Source organism: Gobio gobio (genome assembly GCF_949357685.1).
Source record: "Gobio gobio genome assembly, chromosome: 23".
Taxonomy (NCBI): domain Eukaryota; kingdom Metazoa; phylum Chordata; class Actinopteri; order Cypriniformes; family Gobionidae; genus Gobio; species Gobio gobio.
Window position 1 is genome coordinate 26,354,551 of NC_137119.1, and position 19,640 is coordinate 26,374,190.

Here is a 19,640-nt window from a genome sequence, read left to right on the forward strand (position 1 = left end):
GATTTTGACATGTAATTGAAGCAAAAACACATTCACAAAAGAGTTTTGTTGTAATTAAGGATGTGCAAGGCTGGTCAACAAGACTTTACCAAATAGTTGTTTTAGCTTTAATATGAAATGAAAATTCACCCTAAATGCATGTTATTAATCTTATTGTGAACAATTCATCTGTTCATTTTTTCACTTTTCATAATTCTTTATCAAAGTCGGTCAAAGTCTTTATCAAAACTTCTCTCTGGTGATGTATGCCGGACTTCTCCAATCATTTTCTTCGCTTAAACCCTGACACTTTCTTTATAAATCAACTACATACGCGCATTTAGCTCCACCTCCATCCAATCAACAAACTATTTTTTAATAATCCATTTCACTTGGATGCATGCCAAATATGGAAGATTTGAAAGATCGGTTTCTACCTCCATTTCATCACGACTCTAAAACTTCTCTGAGCTGGTTTTAGTGAAACTTATCTCTGAGAAGTTGCATTTCAAATACACTTGACACAGCTATAATCTTTAAAACACAGCTTGTGTAATAAATCCATTGACTTTAAGTCAGTTTCTGGACTACTGGACTTAAAAACCTATTTCTTAAGAACAACTATCTATTACCCAATAGTTCAACCTATTAAAGGGATAGTTCACCCAAAAATGAAAATTCTGTCGTCATTTACTCACCCTCAAGTTGTTCCCAACCTGTATGAGTTTCTGTGTTCTGCTGAACACAAAAGAAGATATTTTGAAGAATGTTTGTAACAAAGCAGAGAGAGCAACCATTGACTACCATAGTATTTTTTTCCCTACTATGGTAGTCAATGGTTGCTCTATCTGCTTTGTTACAAACATTCTTTAAAATATATTTTGTGTTCAGCAGAACACAGAAACTCATACAGGTTGGGAACAACTTGAGGGTGAGTAAATGACGACAGAATTTTCATTTTTGGGTGAACCATCCCTTTAATAGACACATTACACTTGGATGACAAACATGACTGCCTCACTTAAAGACAAAATGACTGCTTTTGAAAAAATGACGGAGCCCTCTTTTAAAGTTCCTGGACAGATAAACTTGAAATAATGCATATAATCAAAGGTGCTGATAAATTAGATGTTTATCAACTTGCGTCTAAGACGTTTAATCTTAGGGCATACTCCACAAGAACAACACCAGGGTGAGTAAATGATGACTTCATTTTCTTTTTAGGGTGAACTATCCCTTTAAGTCTGATTATTCAGGGATTTACAAATGTTTTAGTCAGCTTTTTTCCCCAGCCAACCCCTTTGACCTAAAATGTTTACATTTCACAAAAAGTTCCATTCTAAGACTTAAGTTAATATTTCAATAATTTAACAACACATTTGCATGTTCACAGTTCTGTGATGTTTGTTATGCTCACATGGCACATGCAAGTAAACAAATAAAATCGATAATTTTTTTGTGTTTGGCGTTTTATAAAATAAAAAAAAAGTATTTTATTTTTATTGTTTTATTTGACATTTTTATGATTTAATCATTTACTAGCATTTCATTAACTCACAAACCACGGTTTGTGGTTTTGAAAATATATAGTTTTTTTCCACATCCCTAGTTGTAATAAATGGCATTTAAATACTTTTTTAAAAAATATATATTTTACTAAATATTTTTTATAAATATTAATAATATCTTACAAAAAATTATTATTTGGTCTAGTATGTAGTTAGGACCAAAAAATAGATTTGTGTACGGAACACTCATACAGCATATGAACTTTTAATAGGCCAGAAGAAAACTAAAACACATTAAGTAATAAATTATTTAAATGACAGTCAGAACCATAAATACTAGAGCTGAAATGCAGAATTTCAGTCATAAATTGCCCACAAAAACCACTGGTGAGCGGCCTTGTCGGTTTTGATCAGATTCCGCAGAGTTCCTGTCGTTCTTGCTCTGAGTTATGGGATCATTTCACAAGGACTTTTTTCAAGAATGGCCAGCGAAAAGAGAAATTAACAAGTTTACAGTGTAAACACTGGCGGCCAGCAAATGGAATAACAGCACTAGCAAGGAAATGATGTGTGACCTCTCATTGGCAGGGAGCTATGGAGAAGTAAATGCCACGCTGACTGCTCACCGTGTAGACGATGTTCCCCACGAACAGGTAGTCGACACTGTTGCCGTTGTCAAAGGGAGTGTCTGAAGAAACAAAAGGGGCGATGAAAGATACTTAGCAAATGACACACTCAAGCCGGAGTGGTCTACATGTGTGCTTGTGAGTGCTTGAGATAGTTACCGTGCTCCAGGACTTTTAGTGGAAACCAGAAGAGAATAATGGAGTGAATGAGTGCATTTATACAGTGACCCCAAAAGACCTGGAAAAAGAGAAAGAGGCAATGAAAGAGAGAGGAAGGGAGGGATAGAAAGCAGGAACGGGAGAGGGGGAGAGTCAGTCAAGACAAACTAATGCCAAGATACACAAAGCCCACACAAACAGCTTCTCTGCAATTGCACAGCTAGCGCAATGTCCCCCAGATCACCCCTAAAACACACAAACACACACACATACAAACACTGATCCTCAGCTATAAATGAATGACTGTCTTATTGCAGCCTCATGAATCTCATTATTATCTGGATGGCAGCAGAGCTTCTTTTTGCACTGCTGTTTATCTACAGGGAAATCACAAGTCAAACAACACGCTGACGTTGTGAACCACATCAGACCGTGATAATCAATTATAACAGGATGTAGACAAGCGCGGTGATCATAATAACAGTCTAACACTCACTGCAGACAGATTTATACGTCTCGCAGTATTTGACGTGTCAGTATGAGTAATTTGTGACTTGAAATGTGCATTTGTATTGACTACTGAACTGTTGCTGTACGGTACCTTAGTGTTAAAACCTTCTGCGTTCTGTGTGATGCGGTACAGCTGAGGGAATCGTAGCATGTTCTGCTGACTGCATGGCCGGTCAACTATCCCCAGCGTGAAAGGAGGGAGAGCAGTAAAGATCTGAAACGTACATGAACATTCATGAAATTGTTGTAGCATATCATATCAAATACTGTATATGTATCTGATATATAAATAGTTCCAAAACCAACAGAATCGGAACACTGACTTGGAAGGCTGTGATCTGTGAGTAAAACTTATTTTTTTTTATGAAAGTAAACTATTTTAAATTGTGGCTTTTGGTTTATTTGTAAAATATTTTGAGAATTTTTTTTTTTTTTTCAGCCAATAGGCGTTTTTCTATGACTGATGCTGATACCTAGAGAGGAGGTATATGTACACTAATGTTTAAAAGTTTTCTGGTCAGTAAGTTTTTTTTAAAGAAATTAATACTTTTATTTAGCAAGGATGCATTAAAATGGTCAAAAGTGACAAAGACATTAATAAATGTCAATTTCAAATACATGTTGTTATTTTAAACTGTTTATACACTGTCTATATGCAACTGTTTTCAACATTGATAATAATAATAAATGTTTCTTGAGCAACAAATCAGTATTAGAATGATTTCTGAAGGATCATGTGGCACTGAAAACTAGAGTAATCATGCTGAGCATTCAGCTTTGCATCACAGGAATACATTACATTTTAAAATGTATTAAAATAGAAAACAGTTATTTTAAATTCTAATAATACTTCACAATATTACTGATTTTACCGTATTTTCATCAAATAAATGCAGCCTTGAGCATAAGAGACTTCAAGAGATTTACTGACACCAAATATATTTTAATGACAGCAAATTAAATACTTATTACACATAATAGTTGCAAAGTGGGCCCTTTTATCTGCTGATAAATCAAAAATGTTCAAAGATAGGCTTATATATTGGTCTATCATTATTATCTTTACCAAGTTGGATCTGTCCAACATTTTGGATTAACCTTTTCACGAAATTTGCAGTGCATTCTGGGATTGCCTTTTTTTTTTATAAATTATACATTTGATGCTGCCAAAGCCTTGTCAGGAGTGCACCTAAGATGTGGGTATGGGTTTTAAAAAAAAACTATAAAGAGAGAGAGAGAGAGCCAGAGACACACACGTACCACATTGTACAGGCCAATGCACCACCTTTCAAACAGGATCTGTCCAGAGAAACCATTTACAAATGCAAACCAAAGCTGTGGGAAAAAGAAGTGGAAGTTTGTTAAAAATACAGAAGTGAAGATAACCAATACTGTGATAAAGAGAGGACACAAATAAGATGAGTAACGTGGAAAGTCTATAGCAAAGTGCTTTCGGACAACATCAAACTCAAGGCAGAGGTCAGTTCATACAAACAAAAGGCTACACACACACACACACACACACATGTACACTTGCTGTCCATCCCCCACAATGTCTCTGCTATGAAGACAAAGACAGTCTGTGAACTTTGCCCTTTAAAGCTCTTCTTTGCTGGGAGCTAATCCTCAGTAAGACCCCCAAAACACCCCTCTCCTCCAAACACATGGACAGATGTGCACAGACAATCGCATTCCAAAAATATAGAGACATCTAAACATTTAACCTTTACCCAGATCTACTCATAACACACACACCCACCCACATGAGCACACAGTCCGATACACAGAGGCCGAGTCCTCAGGGGGGATGAGGGGGCATGTTTCTGCACCTGCTGCCATTTTAGGGGGTGGCACAGCTGACAAATGCTCCAATGGACAGCATGGTGACCCTGTCAGTAAAGCTCACACTCTACCTAGCACACACACACACACACACACACACACACACACACACACACTTACACAGCTCTCGGATGACAGTGTATCTGGTATGCAGTTTTGAACTGGAAGGACCCAGCCACTATAGATAGGGGTCAGCGGCTCTTTGTCTGTGCCTGCGAGTGTGTGTGTGTGTGATGGAAAGCAGAGACTAGAGGGGGCATCTCATTTATCACTGTCAAACACTTCCATAAACAGCTGCAAGCAGTCTACTTAATGTACGCAAGGGTGTCTGTGTGAAAAAAGGAGCGAAAAAGTGTGTAAGCGTGTGTGTGTGTGTGTGTGTGTGAGAGAGAGTGTGTGGATAAGGTCTGGTTTGATGACTCTTTAAAATGTGATCTGAACTCATACCATTTAAGTACAACACATTCCAAAGACAAAACCATGTGGTTAAAAGGAACAGTTTGCCGAAAAGATAAATTAACAATTGACTTGCCTTCATGTCATTCCAACCCATATTACTTTCTTTCCAAAAATGCATATTGCAAAAATGAATTGTGTTTTAATAACATTGACTTCTATATAAAGGTATCCACACATTTTGACCACATTTTGATGCTTCTAGTTGTTTGATAAGGAACAAACATTTTTTTTTAAAAACTGCATGCCCAAAAAGCTATTTCTAACACACACACACACACACACACACACACACACACACACACACACACACACACACACACACACACACACACACACACACACACACACACACACACACACACACACACACACACACACACACACACACACACACACACACACACACACACACACACACACACACACACACACACACACACACACACACACACACACACACACACACACACACACACACACACACACACACACACACACACACACACACACACACACACACACACACACAAATAAATCCCATTGAAAGGACACTATGACAAAGATATTGCTTCTTCATTCAAACAGATTTTTTCCCATGAATATATGATTGTGCTGAAGAATAAAAGCTATATCACATACTTGGAAATATATGAACATGGCCCTATATCTAAAAAGCTAAACACTAATTTCATATATATTGTCGTTCAATAATTCAAGCATTTTTTGCAAGAACCTCCTCATAAATATGGCTATTTCCAAGGGTTTTCCAGGACTTATAGTGCCCCTATTATGCCATTTCCTAGTGCATGTCTCCAACAACAGATTTACATACATCAAAGGTCAAAAAACACTTTCATTTTCTCATAATATACATTGCACATCATCACAATGTTCAATGATTCTCAAACGACTCGATGGATGAATCAGTCTCTCTAAATCGCTCCTTTCTGCGAGCCTACTCTGCTCTGATTGGTCAGATGGCCCAGTCTGTTGTGATTTGTCTACCGCGTACAGCGCATATTTCGGAAGCTAAACGCCCATCAGCTCCATCAGGAGGCTTCTTAAAGTTCAGCAATTGTACACAGTGTAAAGACAGTAACAATGACGTCGATTTTACATCAAACCCAGCATGAGTCCGAATCGATGATGAAACATTACAAGAACTAATTATTCAAAATGAACCTTGAGAAGGATGTTTCTCAGTGATGCTACTCAGTTTAAGGTACATTATGAGACTGTTTCAACTGTAATTCCTCCCTAATTTATAACTTATAACTTCTAATTTATTGTGGTACATATGCGGGAATTGTATCAATAACAGCACACTAACGTGAATGACTGATGTAACATTAAAGTTTGCAAAGCAAATCTTGCTCCATCCTTTATCTTTACTCAAAGTAGTAAGAATGACAGACGATCTGCATTAATAGACACAGGTTAGCTAGGGACCTACACAATATGAAACACAATGCGCACGCAATAAATGGATGGGCAATATGCTAATGTTTAGTCTTGACGTCACAACGAAATGGCTTGCGATTCGTTCAAAAAACTATTTGTTTATTTGACTCTACTTTTGAGAGACAATAACTTTATATACGGTGCACTTTCAGATTTAAAACTTTGCAGGATGTTTTCATTCACTTAGAACTGTTACACACTACGTGAAAGGTAATTTTCAAAAATCCATAATAGGGGCTCTTTAAATAAAAAAAAAGTCAAATTCAAGTACTTCAAGCACTTTAAATACGAACCCTGTTTTTAGTGAGTTTTGTTCGTTCCTCACACAAAGCATGAAACCCATTGTATTAAAAAGAGCATGAATCTTTCACATGGTCTTTTGTGTTTCAAAGAAGAAAGAAAAAAATATGGGTTGGGAACATGACAGAATTTACATGTTTGAGTGAACTACCCCTTGAAAAGTCTCAGACACACTTGATTGCGATTATGTACGCACCTCTATGATGTATAGAACCACATTCTTGTAGAAACAGTACAGGATACATTTGGTGACCCGGTTGTAACTCCAAGCCCCGTGAACCAGTAAAAGCTTCTCCAGGTATGAGAACTAAAGAGAAAGAGGTTGAGAGAAGAATTAGTTTGCCCGCAGGAACACATGTGAACCATTACAGCAGGATCAGCTACCCGGATACAACAGCGCTGTGGGCAGAAGACTGCTGTGTGTTTTGTGTTGTGGTAGTGTAATTACAGTTTTAAGGATGAGATGTGTGTGTGTGTGAGCGAGTCACAGAATAATGAATTACATGAGTGTGTGTGTCAGACCTGAGCTATAGAGTAGTCAGATGAGTTGGTGGCCTGCATGCCCTCATTCCCGCTTATGCCCACTCCCACGTGTGCCGTCTGTATCATGCCTACGTCGTTGGCTCCGTCTCCGATGGCCAGCGTGATGGCCTTCACATGCTTCTTCACCATGTCCACAATCTCTGACTTCTGCAACGGAGACACCCTGAAAAAAAAAAAAAAAAAAGTAATTCAAGTTTCATATCACGAAAACTCACATTTTTCTTAAATATATGTTTTATAATGTGCATCAATGTCATGAAATTGATGATGTCATCAGACATTGTGCTCGGGAAAAAGAAAATTAATGATCGTTGACACGCACACATTTACATTTATTCATTTGGCAGCTGTTGCACAGACCGTAATATTAGAAGCGCTGCAATAGAACGTTTCAAAGTTGGCCAGAAAAGTATGAGCTAGTACTGACACGTATGATTTCCCTAATATCGTGAGCATGGTATACTCATAAAAATCGAAAATCGAAAAGACAAATCCTCCCCAAAGCACTTTCTCTTGTCATTGTGTTGATCGATTCCACCCTTTTTCCACTATAACTCTATAGCTCACAGTGAGCCGGGGGGAGATCGGAGGCAGATGAAAGGCGGGCTAATGTTCTTCATGGTGGAATTGAGCAGAAAATAAGAAGGTTAAAGCAGCTCTTTAAACAAACAGAGTGTGAACTCAGGAAACAGTGCATGGAACACACACACACAAACTTTCTCTCCAACACACACACATTTGTGCTCCTCTCTGCTGGTTGTCTGTGGATGTGTGCAGTTCGGGACAGTGTGGGGGGTGCTGGAAGGGTTGGTTCAGTCGGTTTGTAGGGCCTTAGAGACCACAGCCCGGATATGGGCTTCATGCAACAGCAAGTCAATTACTCCCTCTCACAGATGGAAACACAATTTATTATCGAATCAGAACTGTCTGAAGCTTACAGCACACTTATTTATATTCAGATTATGTTCAGATAAACATTTACAGTACTCAACAATGTGATGTGAATGACTGCATTGTCTACCTGTGTGTGAGAGTGTATAATGACAGTAAGTGAGTCATTAGTTTGACATTTGCACAGAGCTCGGTATATTACATTACCTCTGCACAGCCTCTCTGTTCTGGGAGCCAAGCGCTTATTTTCACCAGTTATTTAGTCACCCAGGGCAAGACACAACCTTTTACTTCAAGACGCACACACATGCACTGCCACACGCAGTACACACACAAGCATGGCTGTTCGGTGCTAATGCCTGAATGAATACCCATAACAAATAAAAACCCCAGAGAAGATCTCTTTAATATCTTAAATGTTTCCCAGAGACAACAATGAGATTATATGGAGAGCAAACTGAGACTTATGCTTATGATGTTCTTATTTTTTCCTGATAAAAAAACCCTAGTAATCCATGCGTCTCCTCGAGAGTTTCAAAAAAGATGAATGTCTCAAAATGCTTAGATTAGCCAAGATAGTATAGTCGGCATTCAAAGTCGAACATTTCTCATCAAATTCTTCCAAATAATCTGAGCTATGCCATTTACATTAATGTTCTATTTTTATATTCACATTAACTCTATATTCTTCCTGTACGTCAACCTGGGGACATACATGTATATAGTTGCTGTTTTTAATGTTTTGAAAGAAATCTCTCATCAAGCCTGCATTTATTTGATTAAAAAAATACAGGAAAAAACTGTAATATTGTGAAATATTATTACAATTTAAAATAATCGTTATTTTATTAAAATAATGGTATCTTACAATATAAATCTTTACTATCACTTTTAACACATCCTTGCTGAATAAAAGTTAATTCTTTTTTTTTGTAGTGTAGTGTATATTGTTATAAAATATTTCTATTTTAAATAAATGCTGTTTAAATTTTTTTTTTTTTACTTTACTTTTTTTATCGTGAAAAAAGTATCACAGGTTATAAAAAAATATTAAGCAGCAATATTGATAATAACTGGGAATCAAATCAGCATATTAGAATGATCTCTGAAGGATCATGTGACACTGAAGACTGGAGTAATGATGATGAAAAATCAGCTTTGCATCACAGAAATAAATTATATTTTAAAGTATATTAAAATACAAAACTATTATTTCAAACTGTAATAATATTTCACAATAAATATATATTTTTTTCTGTATTTTTAGCATAAGAGCATAAGAGAAAACATTAAAAATAATAATGTTTCCAAACTTTAGGCCGGTACTGTAACTACACAAACACACACAAATATATATAAAGAATATTAAATCCTATATTATATTTTTTTAGATAATAAAAATAATAAATAAATAATGTACATTAAATAATGCAATGTATAAAAAAACAGTAAACATATACTGTAAAATATGAAAAGAATAATTACTGTAAATATAATACTGAAAGACATTACGTTATCGTGACCGAGATACCGACATAAAATTGTATTGCCTCTGCTGATTCTCACCCCCAGTGTCAATTATTTTTATTTCTTAAAAAAAAAAACTGCATTAATTCTTCCAAACTAAAGAGCAACATCTGAGCAATAACTTCTGGGTTTATCATTACCTTGTTTATTAAGGCAGTGAATAGTGGGGATGTTTATGTGTGTTTTTATCTATATACCTGCAGCATATGACAGCCTTGCAAGACAGCGCAAGGTCAAGGAAGGCCTGACGCACTTCGAAAGAGAGGGCGTATTTGAGCGTCTGTCCATCTATGATGAGTGCCAACTCATTCTCCTTCCTCAGAGAGTCACCCAGCGAGGAGCAATGAGCTGTTAGTGTGGCCCTGGTAGCCTGGGGGGCAAGAAAGGGAGAAAATTTATAACCACACATACTAAAAACCCATAAATATATTACATTACGTGCATATCTGTCATTTTTACAGTTTAATTTCTATACCATGTCCATAGCTATATAAAAGCACTTCAATCCCTTCCTGAGACACATGCCAGCACACATTTATTTCTCTAACCCTACACTTCATGCACTTCTCACGCACACACATGGATCACACACACACATATCAGAGCAAGAGCGTAATGCCAAAGGAAGTTGAAGGGGATGTTTTAAGTGGTGTCATTGGGGCTGTTAGCGCCACAGTCTCTCTCCCTCTCTCTCACACACACACCTGTTACACATCATCCTGTCACCCGAGACACTCTAAGCCCTTAAAGGACTCAAAAGCATGAACTGTTGGCCAACAAGAACTTTATATGGGGAGAGAGAGTTAGGAGTATGATAAAGGATGGAGGAAGGGAAGAAAGAAAAGGAAAATTTGTCAAGAACTTTGACGTTAGCTAGCTAGTTAGCATTTTTTTAATACAACAGATGTCTATTAGTATGTCCACATTTAGATAAGTAGGCAAATGTGTGAGACAAAAATACATGGAGAGATAAAAAGAGAAGGTGAAATATATGCGTGTGCGTTTATTGAATTGTGGTTGCAGGCGGTTTTTGATTGAGATCTTGATAATGGGGACAGAATCACTAATAGAGAAAACAAACATCCTTCATTCTGTAACGAGAACCATGTGGGCGACGCAGCACGCAACGAGGCACGGCACTGGCGGCCACACACGCATACACACACAAACATACATGAACGCAGCTGTTGAAGTCTCTGTCAGCGCTACGACAGCCTTTGTGTAACACAGAGGATGAATTCACTTCATACTGCCAACTCTAATCAATATCTTGCTGAAACCATTGACTTCAAAACTTAGCGAACTGCATAAGTAATAATTTAAAGCATTATATCTGTGATTGAGAGGCAAAGACTGTTCTAAAAGGTAGGAATCCTAATTATGTTACCTCCTAAGATTCCACATTTTACTCTTTCATCACATCAGCACTCTTTTTGTATAAAAGGCAATCCCAGAATGCACTGTGCAAACCTTGTGAAAAAGAAGTGTACTTAATTGCACACTTGTAGTTTACCTCCAAATATATTTTTTATATACAATACAATATTAATGAAGTTTCCATGACTGTTTCTTAACACTTCAATAGTTTTAAAAAGTGCACTGTCAAATTAAAGTTTTACTTTAAAGTACCATTTTTATGTTTTTAATAATTTTTGTTGTGTTCTAAAGTACACTTATTTTTATGTGTTGACTAATAAACTAAAGTACATGTAAAAGCACTTGATTATAATTTTTAACCTGTAGTATGTAATTCGAAATTAAATTTTAAAGTAAATATATTTTAAATGTACTAAACCAATTCAAACGTGTAATTACGATTAAATTTAAATACATTTCATACAAGTTTCAATAGAAATGACAAAGTTTATTTAATTACCATGAATGCTTGACATATTGGACAATAAACTTAAACCATATTTCAAAGACAATCGAAGTAATTATGAAATTCCATATAAAAGATGTAAGTCCTGTCCTAAAGTCCTATTTAAGTGGGTAAAAAAGCAGTCTTAAAAATTAAACTAATTGCATTTAATCTAAGATTAAACTAACATTTTCATTTAATTGTAAATAACATGCATTTAAGTGTTCGGAAAAACTACATTAATTTCCTACTTATACAAGTATAAAGATAAGTATATATTTTAAAGTACATTATTTCCAAATGCACCATTTTTTAAAAGTATGCTAAAGTGTAAAAAACTTTCACAAGAGTGAGCTCAAATATTCAGTAATTTAATACAAAAAAGCACCACCTAAAATAATACTTTATTTAATATTTGTCTATTTGTATGCTTATGATGAATATTGAGTCGTTAGCTTAGCAACATGCTAACATCAATCTCTATTTAAACTAATCGCAAGTTGAGTCTCATGTTTGAATGTGTGGTGTGCTATTTATGTTTCTGTCTATGTTGAGCATTCCAAGGTGGATAGGATGTTCCCTCAGAAGGCAGCAGGAAGAGAAGCAGCTTGATAGGTTTTGGAACACAGTTTATAGCGGAGCTGAGATCAACCATCAAGATTCCTGAGTAACTAGAGCTCATCTCCTCTCCTCAGCTCAACCCGAACATGTTTTGCCTGTGTGTGTTTATCTTTTCATTCAGGAATTCCTGTTTGCTTTCACCTTTCCCGGGAAAATGTAATGAAAGAATTAAGACTGATTATGGATCAACTGGGTGGTGAAAGTCAAAGCATTTGTGTCTCAGTGTGTAAACAGTGGCCTAAGAAAACTGCTACTGGTAATTCCTTACCGACTAAATTTCCCAGCTAACTCAGTTTATTATTAAAGACGGCTCTCTCTTTTCAACTCTCTCCATTAGACACTCACGGCTGGTTTGATTTAGTATTAACTTCAGACAGGATGTGTCAATGTGTCTCACACCAGGGTGTGAGTCTATAAATCTTTATCTGGGACTAACGGGACTGTTTGCACATCTTATTTATTTAACAATTAAATGACCATATTAATGACCTTCTATATGTTTGTGTATGAGTGGGTGCGTGGGTTTGTGTGCGTGTGAGCAATTAGCTTAGTGTCGCAGTAAACATCCTAATACTCCAACACAGAGGTGCTAATAAGCCTGAAGAACGTGCCAGTCAAACCTCTAGCTATCACGGCTGCCAGCATCGTGTCCATGGGAACCGGCAACAGTCACTAAATCTTAATCCCTGGGAAACCAGAAACCACACACTGAACACAGAATTCATCCTGCATTAATTCAAACTCAAGCCATACACAGTTTCACCAACCATAACCTTGCCAATTCTCTAGGACAAGGGTTCCCAGTGGGCCAGGGCCAACTAGGGGACCGCAGCAAACTTCCAATGGGCCCTCAAGATGAAAAAACATAATTTAACACTTTATTTACAAAATCATGCAACAACGTTTGCTCTTGAGTCAACACAACACACATACGTCGAGGTGCTCTCGTGAACGTGCGTTGGAGATTAATATTCTGTTAATAAAGTGGTAAATTATGTTTTTTTTGCACAAACAAAGCACTTACGTCATAACATTGAGGTTAAACCACTGGAGTCACATGGATTACTTTTATGATGTCTTTACTAACTTTGGCTGTAGGCTGGCAATGGAGGGACAGAAAGCTCTCAGATTTTATTAAAAAGATCTTCATTTGTGTTCCGAAGATGAACGAAAGTCTTATGGGTTTGGATCAACATGAGTGTGAGTAAATGATGACAGTTTTCATTTTTGGGTTAACTATCCCTTTAAAAAGGCACAATATGTACGATTTTGGATTCAAAAAAAAAAAAAAAAAAAAAAATGATTATATATAAAATATATATATATATTTTATTGACTTGTGTACTAACATTATCCCAAATGTTTTAAACTCAACTCTCGTTTTCTCGATTTACCGCGAGTACCATGTTTTAGCATGCCTAATATCAATCTAGCTACTGCAGTGTGCAACAAGTGTTTCATAGTAGCGCTGAGCGAATGTACAGAGTAGCATTATAACATAACTTTCAACACACTTAAATAATGTATCAAATATGATAAAACGCGCTGTTACCCCACATACGCATGACCGGAAGACGCGTAAGCGGTCATCTGCGGCAACAATTCCCATGATTCTGTGAACTCAAGGCACCATCAAGCTACACCTTTGATTTGAATCAGCGACCTCTAGTGGCAAAAATTACATATTGTGCCTTTAGGCATTTTATACATGATTACAAAAAGAAAATCCTCCAAAATATTTTAGCAGTAATTCACAAATGACTTAAAGTCATGGGACCTTTGAATATTGTTGTGGACAATGGGGGGGCTTGGAGTCAAAAAGGTTTGAGAACCACTGCTTTAGGAAAATAAATAAATAAATGCAAGACTAGTACTGTATGAATAAACAAATTAAATGGTACTTTACAATTAGGTTGTTAATGTTAATTTATAATAATACTGTTCAGTATTCATTCATAATACATTAATGCTACAGTAAAAAATTATTATTATACTGTATGTTTAACATACATTTTTAGTGTGAAACCTTATGCATTAACAACTGTAAACGAAACAATATTATTTAAGTCTTACCACTAAAAAAATATGCAATCAACATATTAATTGCAAATCTTAAAAGCATGAAATGCCATTTTTCTATTTAAAAAATACTTTAAAATGTGTAAAAGTACATAAAAATACCAAAAGTGGTCTAATTATTATTCATCTTATTTTATGAAAGATTAGAACATTACTTACTATATTATATTATATTATATTAATATATATATATATATATATATATATATATATATATATATATATATATATATATATATATATATATATATATATATATATATATATATATATATATATATATATATATATATATATATATATATATATTTTTTTTTTTTTTGTACACACACTTAATATCTGGTAAATAAAAAAAATGATATACATGACTAGTACTTGTGTCTCCCATATTATGTGGGATGCAGCCATGTGTTGAATGAGTTCAGGTGGTGATGAGATTTAAAGTGAACTCCTTGACCGGATGGAAGGAGTGGACAGACACTATTAGACAGCTGCTGGTGATGCAGTTTCACTGTTATCCTATCATTTCTATCAAGACCTCTTGCTAGGAACTCTTGAGACACTCTAGAGAAAACTAGTGTTTTACCCATTAAGGACTCATTTAGACTCCAGACTTCCCCTATTTTGGATGTACTGTACATTTTTCTATGTCATTCCCTGACAGATATCAAAAGTGAATGCATTTCATGATCCAAGCTAAATGTTATTTTCTGTATGTCTTTGTGCTGGGAACTGAATAGAGTACATGTTCTCACAAAACACACATACATTTATAGAAAACACTACTGTACAAACGCGCGCGCACACACACTGGAGCTTTGTTGTGTTCTCAGGTTCCTGCGAAAGGGATCTTATCACATTTATATTTAGAATAGAGAGAAAGGCCCCTTTGGTGTTACATATCACAGATCACATTCTCCATTCATAGAGAAATCTCACACACACACACACACACACACACACACACACACACACACACACACACACACACACACACACACACACACACACACACACACACACACACACACACACACACACACACACACACACACACACACACACACACACACACACACACACACACACACACACACACACACACACACACACACACACACACACACACACACACACACACACACACACACACACACACACACACACACACACACACACACACACACACACACACAAGTGAGAGAGACATTAAGGCCAACTGCTGTGACATATGACAGGTCACCTTATCTGTTCAATGGCAGTTGTGTCATAAACAGCATAAGGCAACGAGGCGCGCACACACACACACACACACACACACACACACACACACACAGTCTTGGCTTATATTTATCAAAAAAAAAATTCGCAACCAACCACAAACTTTTGAACGGTATAATATATATAAAATGAAAGCCTGTGCCTATAATATTTTTATTACATAGGAACTTTTATAAAAACAATATAAATATATTTGTTATAATCTGAATTAATCATGACTAAAGATGGCTGGTGTTGTAGTGAAATTTCTAATTTCTATGTTAAAGTTCTATCCTTTCAATAAATATGACGTATAATAAATAATCAAGAATACCTAGCTTAAAGGAACACTAAAATGTTCTTATCTTGCCATACAAGTTCAAAGTGACCACACAAAGCTCTAAAAAAAAAAGGACAAAAAAATCCCACCACAAGGTTTTCGACTTAAATATAGCAAATATACTTGAGTTGTACGGACCACTTATGGTTCTTTTAAGTTGTTTTTGGAGTCGCTATGATCTGTCATTGTAGCAATAGCTGCAAAAAACTTAAAAAATGTCTACTTTTGTGTTGGACAGACAAAATAACCTCACAAACATATGGAAATAAAAAGTAATTTCTTAAACGTAAGAAAATACTAACAGAATGTTCATTTTAGGGTGAACTATCCCTTTAAATGCCAGAAACACCCCATACCTATAAAGCAAACAAACATGTGGATACCTGTAATGTTCTGGCCCCCACATTATGTGCGTGACAGAGCAATTTTGATTACATGTCGGCCGTCTTGCGCATGCGCTGACCTCTTAGTTCTGGGTATCATTTTTGTAATACACATAGTGAAGAGGAAAGGGAAGCACAAACTGTGTGGTGTATGATTAATGACGACTACAGTGAGCATGTTTGTGTAAGTCATGTAATGCAGGCTGTGTGACAGCAAACGTGGAACCCAGCCTATCAGAAAGATCAGACAGACAGTGTGCGTATGTGTGTGTGTCTGGGAAAGTAAGAGAGAATATGTGTGGGCCGCGGAAAGAATATGCGCGACAAAGGAAGGAGGCAAAGAAAATGTTTGGATAAGAATAACTCCATGTGTGTTACAAGGACACCAGCTGTCTGAATGGGACCGTGTGTGTGTGTCACAGCAGAGTGACAGATGGAACTTGTCACAGAGTCTGAGTCAAAAGCCATCATGTTTACCCAGGAGGCTTTGCTGGCAGAATTTGTTTTGACGAGATTGAGCGCCAAAAGGAGATCGCGTTACTCCTCACTCGGCACACACACACTTATGCTCGAACACACTCTAATGCACACCCTGTTCCTGTAAATTTGGGAGCCGCTGACAGACGGAGGAGGAGTTGTGTGACAGGAGAGACAGAGAAAATCGCCCAATCACACCATCAACAATGACAAACTTATTTGTGCATTATATAGATGACAGACAGAAAGAAAGGAGGAAGACATGAAGGGCCGTGATGTGTTGGCCCAACTGTGCGTTACACGAAATGGCAGCTGACACACACTCTCTCTCATTCACACACACACAAACACACTACACTTCATATCCTCCACACAAACACACACAGCTGTGACATTAGGCTCACCCCAGCAGAGGTATTGTGGGTTATTTTAAGTGTTCAGTAAGATAAGAAAGAATTCTTTTGGAGATTTTAACCAAGACAAGAACCTCCCATCTCCTTAAAATGTCAATCTTTTACTATGCTTTTTACTAGTTGCATAAAACGTACAAATAAAAAGCCAATAAACACTCATTCAATAAATCCTATAATGTAGTTGGACAATTTTCAAAAGTACAATATTGATTTCCGCAAGCGGCCCATTAGAGGCAGAACAAAACAACACTATCATTTATTAATCACCATCCATTGCAACCACAAAATCTTGTTGCTGGGCCGTAGGTTTTAGATTGAGCCTAATGGGACTATTAACATTGAGTCTGAATTTCCGTCACGTTTTTGGCATCAACAAACAAGTCAAATGAAAAGACGTGACATGGCAAGTAATTAATAATTGATAAAAATGGGAATAGTTAATATACCCTTATAAAATAGATTCAGTTCTGCATGCTGATTGGTGAATACACGTTTTAGCACAGCTGCTAGGATAAAGAGTAAATGAGGAATTTTTTTTTCTTCTAATATTTTTACTGGCCCCACCAAAAAAGAATACATTTTTATTCCTCGTAATGCATTTAATATTTGCTAGAAATATTTATTCTATTTAAATATTTCTATTGACGCAACCATTCAAATGTTTAACATAATTATACATAAATAAAAAAATATTATTACATTTATCTAGCTTTTATATAACATTTATAATGTTCCAAAATATGTTCATTTTTATGTTCAAATCCTGAAAACGATACATCACGATTTCCACAAAAATATTAAGCAGCACAACCGTTTTCAACATTTATAATAATAAGAAATGTTTTCGAAAAGCAAATCAAAATATTAGAATGATTTCTGAAGGATCATGTGACTGAAGACTGGAGTAATGATGATTTGCAATCAAAGAATAATTTTATTTTAAATATGTTAAAATAGAAAACCTTTATTCTTAACCGTCAAATTGCTATTTCACAATATTAATTTCAATGTAATATAATATAATAATAAAAAATACACAAATTTGGTTATGATGATCAAATAAACGCAAACTCATGCTTCTCATCTGAAAATGGATCTTTGAGATTAAAATAAGCAATTTGATGCTAGGGGTAACAATAACCTTTACCCATAATTATATTTACAACATAGCATGACCTCTTAAAGCCCCAATCCAACAACAACTAAACTGACTCATCTGAACATACTGTTTTCATTTTACAAACAGAATGACTGGAAACAAAATGAGCCAAAAATCTGCCAACTGTATTTTTACAAACTGTTATCAGTATTTCATTCTAAACAAGAGGGAAACAAATTTAACGCAGAACATTCATCCTGTTTCTTCCCAGGAGCTTTTGTTTCCAGCGCGCTGTTCAGTCTATGTGTGTATTTGTGTGTTTTTATGCATGCATGTATTTGTGTGAGTGATGCTCTGCTGTCTGGCCGACCGTTCTAAGAGATCTGAGACTTTACAAGCTTCCTAGTATGACTATCTTTGCCTGGAAGTAATTAACCTTGTGTGTGAGAAAAAATAGAGGAGCAGACTAGTTCTCCTACAACAGAGCAGTTGTAAAAATAAGGAAAACATTATCAAAGAGATTGATAGCTAAAATTGATAGCTATTATAATTCACCTTTTAAAACTAGAATGCTAAGCATTCGTTAAAGCATTTTTCCTTTAAAATCAACCTAGGGAACAGGAATGTTCTTCTAATTGAAGAAACACCTGTGTGTGCTATTCAGCTTTTTCCTCATGTGCTTTTATATGGCATAACGAGTGTGTGTTCAGCTCATGTGTGTGTTCATACGATCCATCATGGCTTTCATCATGTTCTCAATGATGACACCAGACACCTTAATTACCTTCACCTGTACAGGAACAAAGACACATACTTTCTTCGCCTGTCCACACCCAGAGTCCTCCAGAGGAAACACTTACCAACACACACACACACACACACACACACATATACAAAACACATTATGTACTCACATCCAGGGAATCTTCATTGACGATGACGAGGGACATGCCATGTGACACCAGCTTACAGGAGTAACCTGAGACATAGAGGAGAGTTACAGTAGAGGCGTTACACAAAGCCACACGAACACACCCCAACAACAACTTAACCTCTTTGTATATCTGTCATTACCCACTAATGCCTGTCTGCTGTCCACTGCTTTATCTCCAGTCTCACCCAATTTATTTTGAGCTGTCTGTCTGAAGCGCCCGCCTGACTGCCTATCTGACCCTCCTTCCATGTCTCCATTAATCTGGGAGTCTGCTTCTGTGTTTTCAATCAGTGTCTGTTTGATATTGTATTGTGTCATTGTACTTCTGTCTGTAATTTAAAAAGTAATTTATATATAATATATATATA

General features: G+C 36.2%; 1 protein-coding gene across 14 annotated transcripts in view; it reads right to left on the bottom strand.

Moving 5' to 3' along the window:
- Nucleotides 1–19,640, bottom strand: part of atp8a2 (ATPase phospholipid transporting 8A2) — a 69,138-nt gene that overhangs the window by 13,343 nt on the left and 36,155 nt on the right. For all 14 annotated transcript variants that reach the window (XR_013815700.1, XR_013815701.1, XR_013815702.1 and 11 more), the window contains 8 exons: nt 19,253–19,317; nt 10,003–10,175; nt 7,367–7,550; nt 7,041–7,151; nt 4,043–4,117; nt 2,874–2,996; nt 2,273–2,351; nt 2,114–2,175 (listed from right to left, as the gene is read on the bottom strand). Coding sequence is in view for 7 of the 14 variants with exons in the window: in XM_079806608.1 (XP_079662734.1) it covers nt 2,114–2,175; nt 2,273–2,351; nt 2,874–2,996; nt 4,043–4,117; nt 7,041–7,151; nt 7,367–7,550; nt 10,003–10,175; nt 19,253–19,317 (872 nt within the window). In the remaining 7 variants the exon portion in view is untranslated. The remainder of the gene's footprint in view (nt 1–2,113; nt 2,176–2,272; nt 2,352–2,873; nt 2,997–4,042; nt 4,118–7,040; nt 7,152–7,366; nt 7,551–10,002; nt 10,176–19,252; nt 19,318–19,640) is intronic.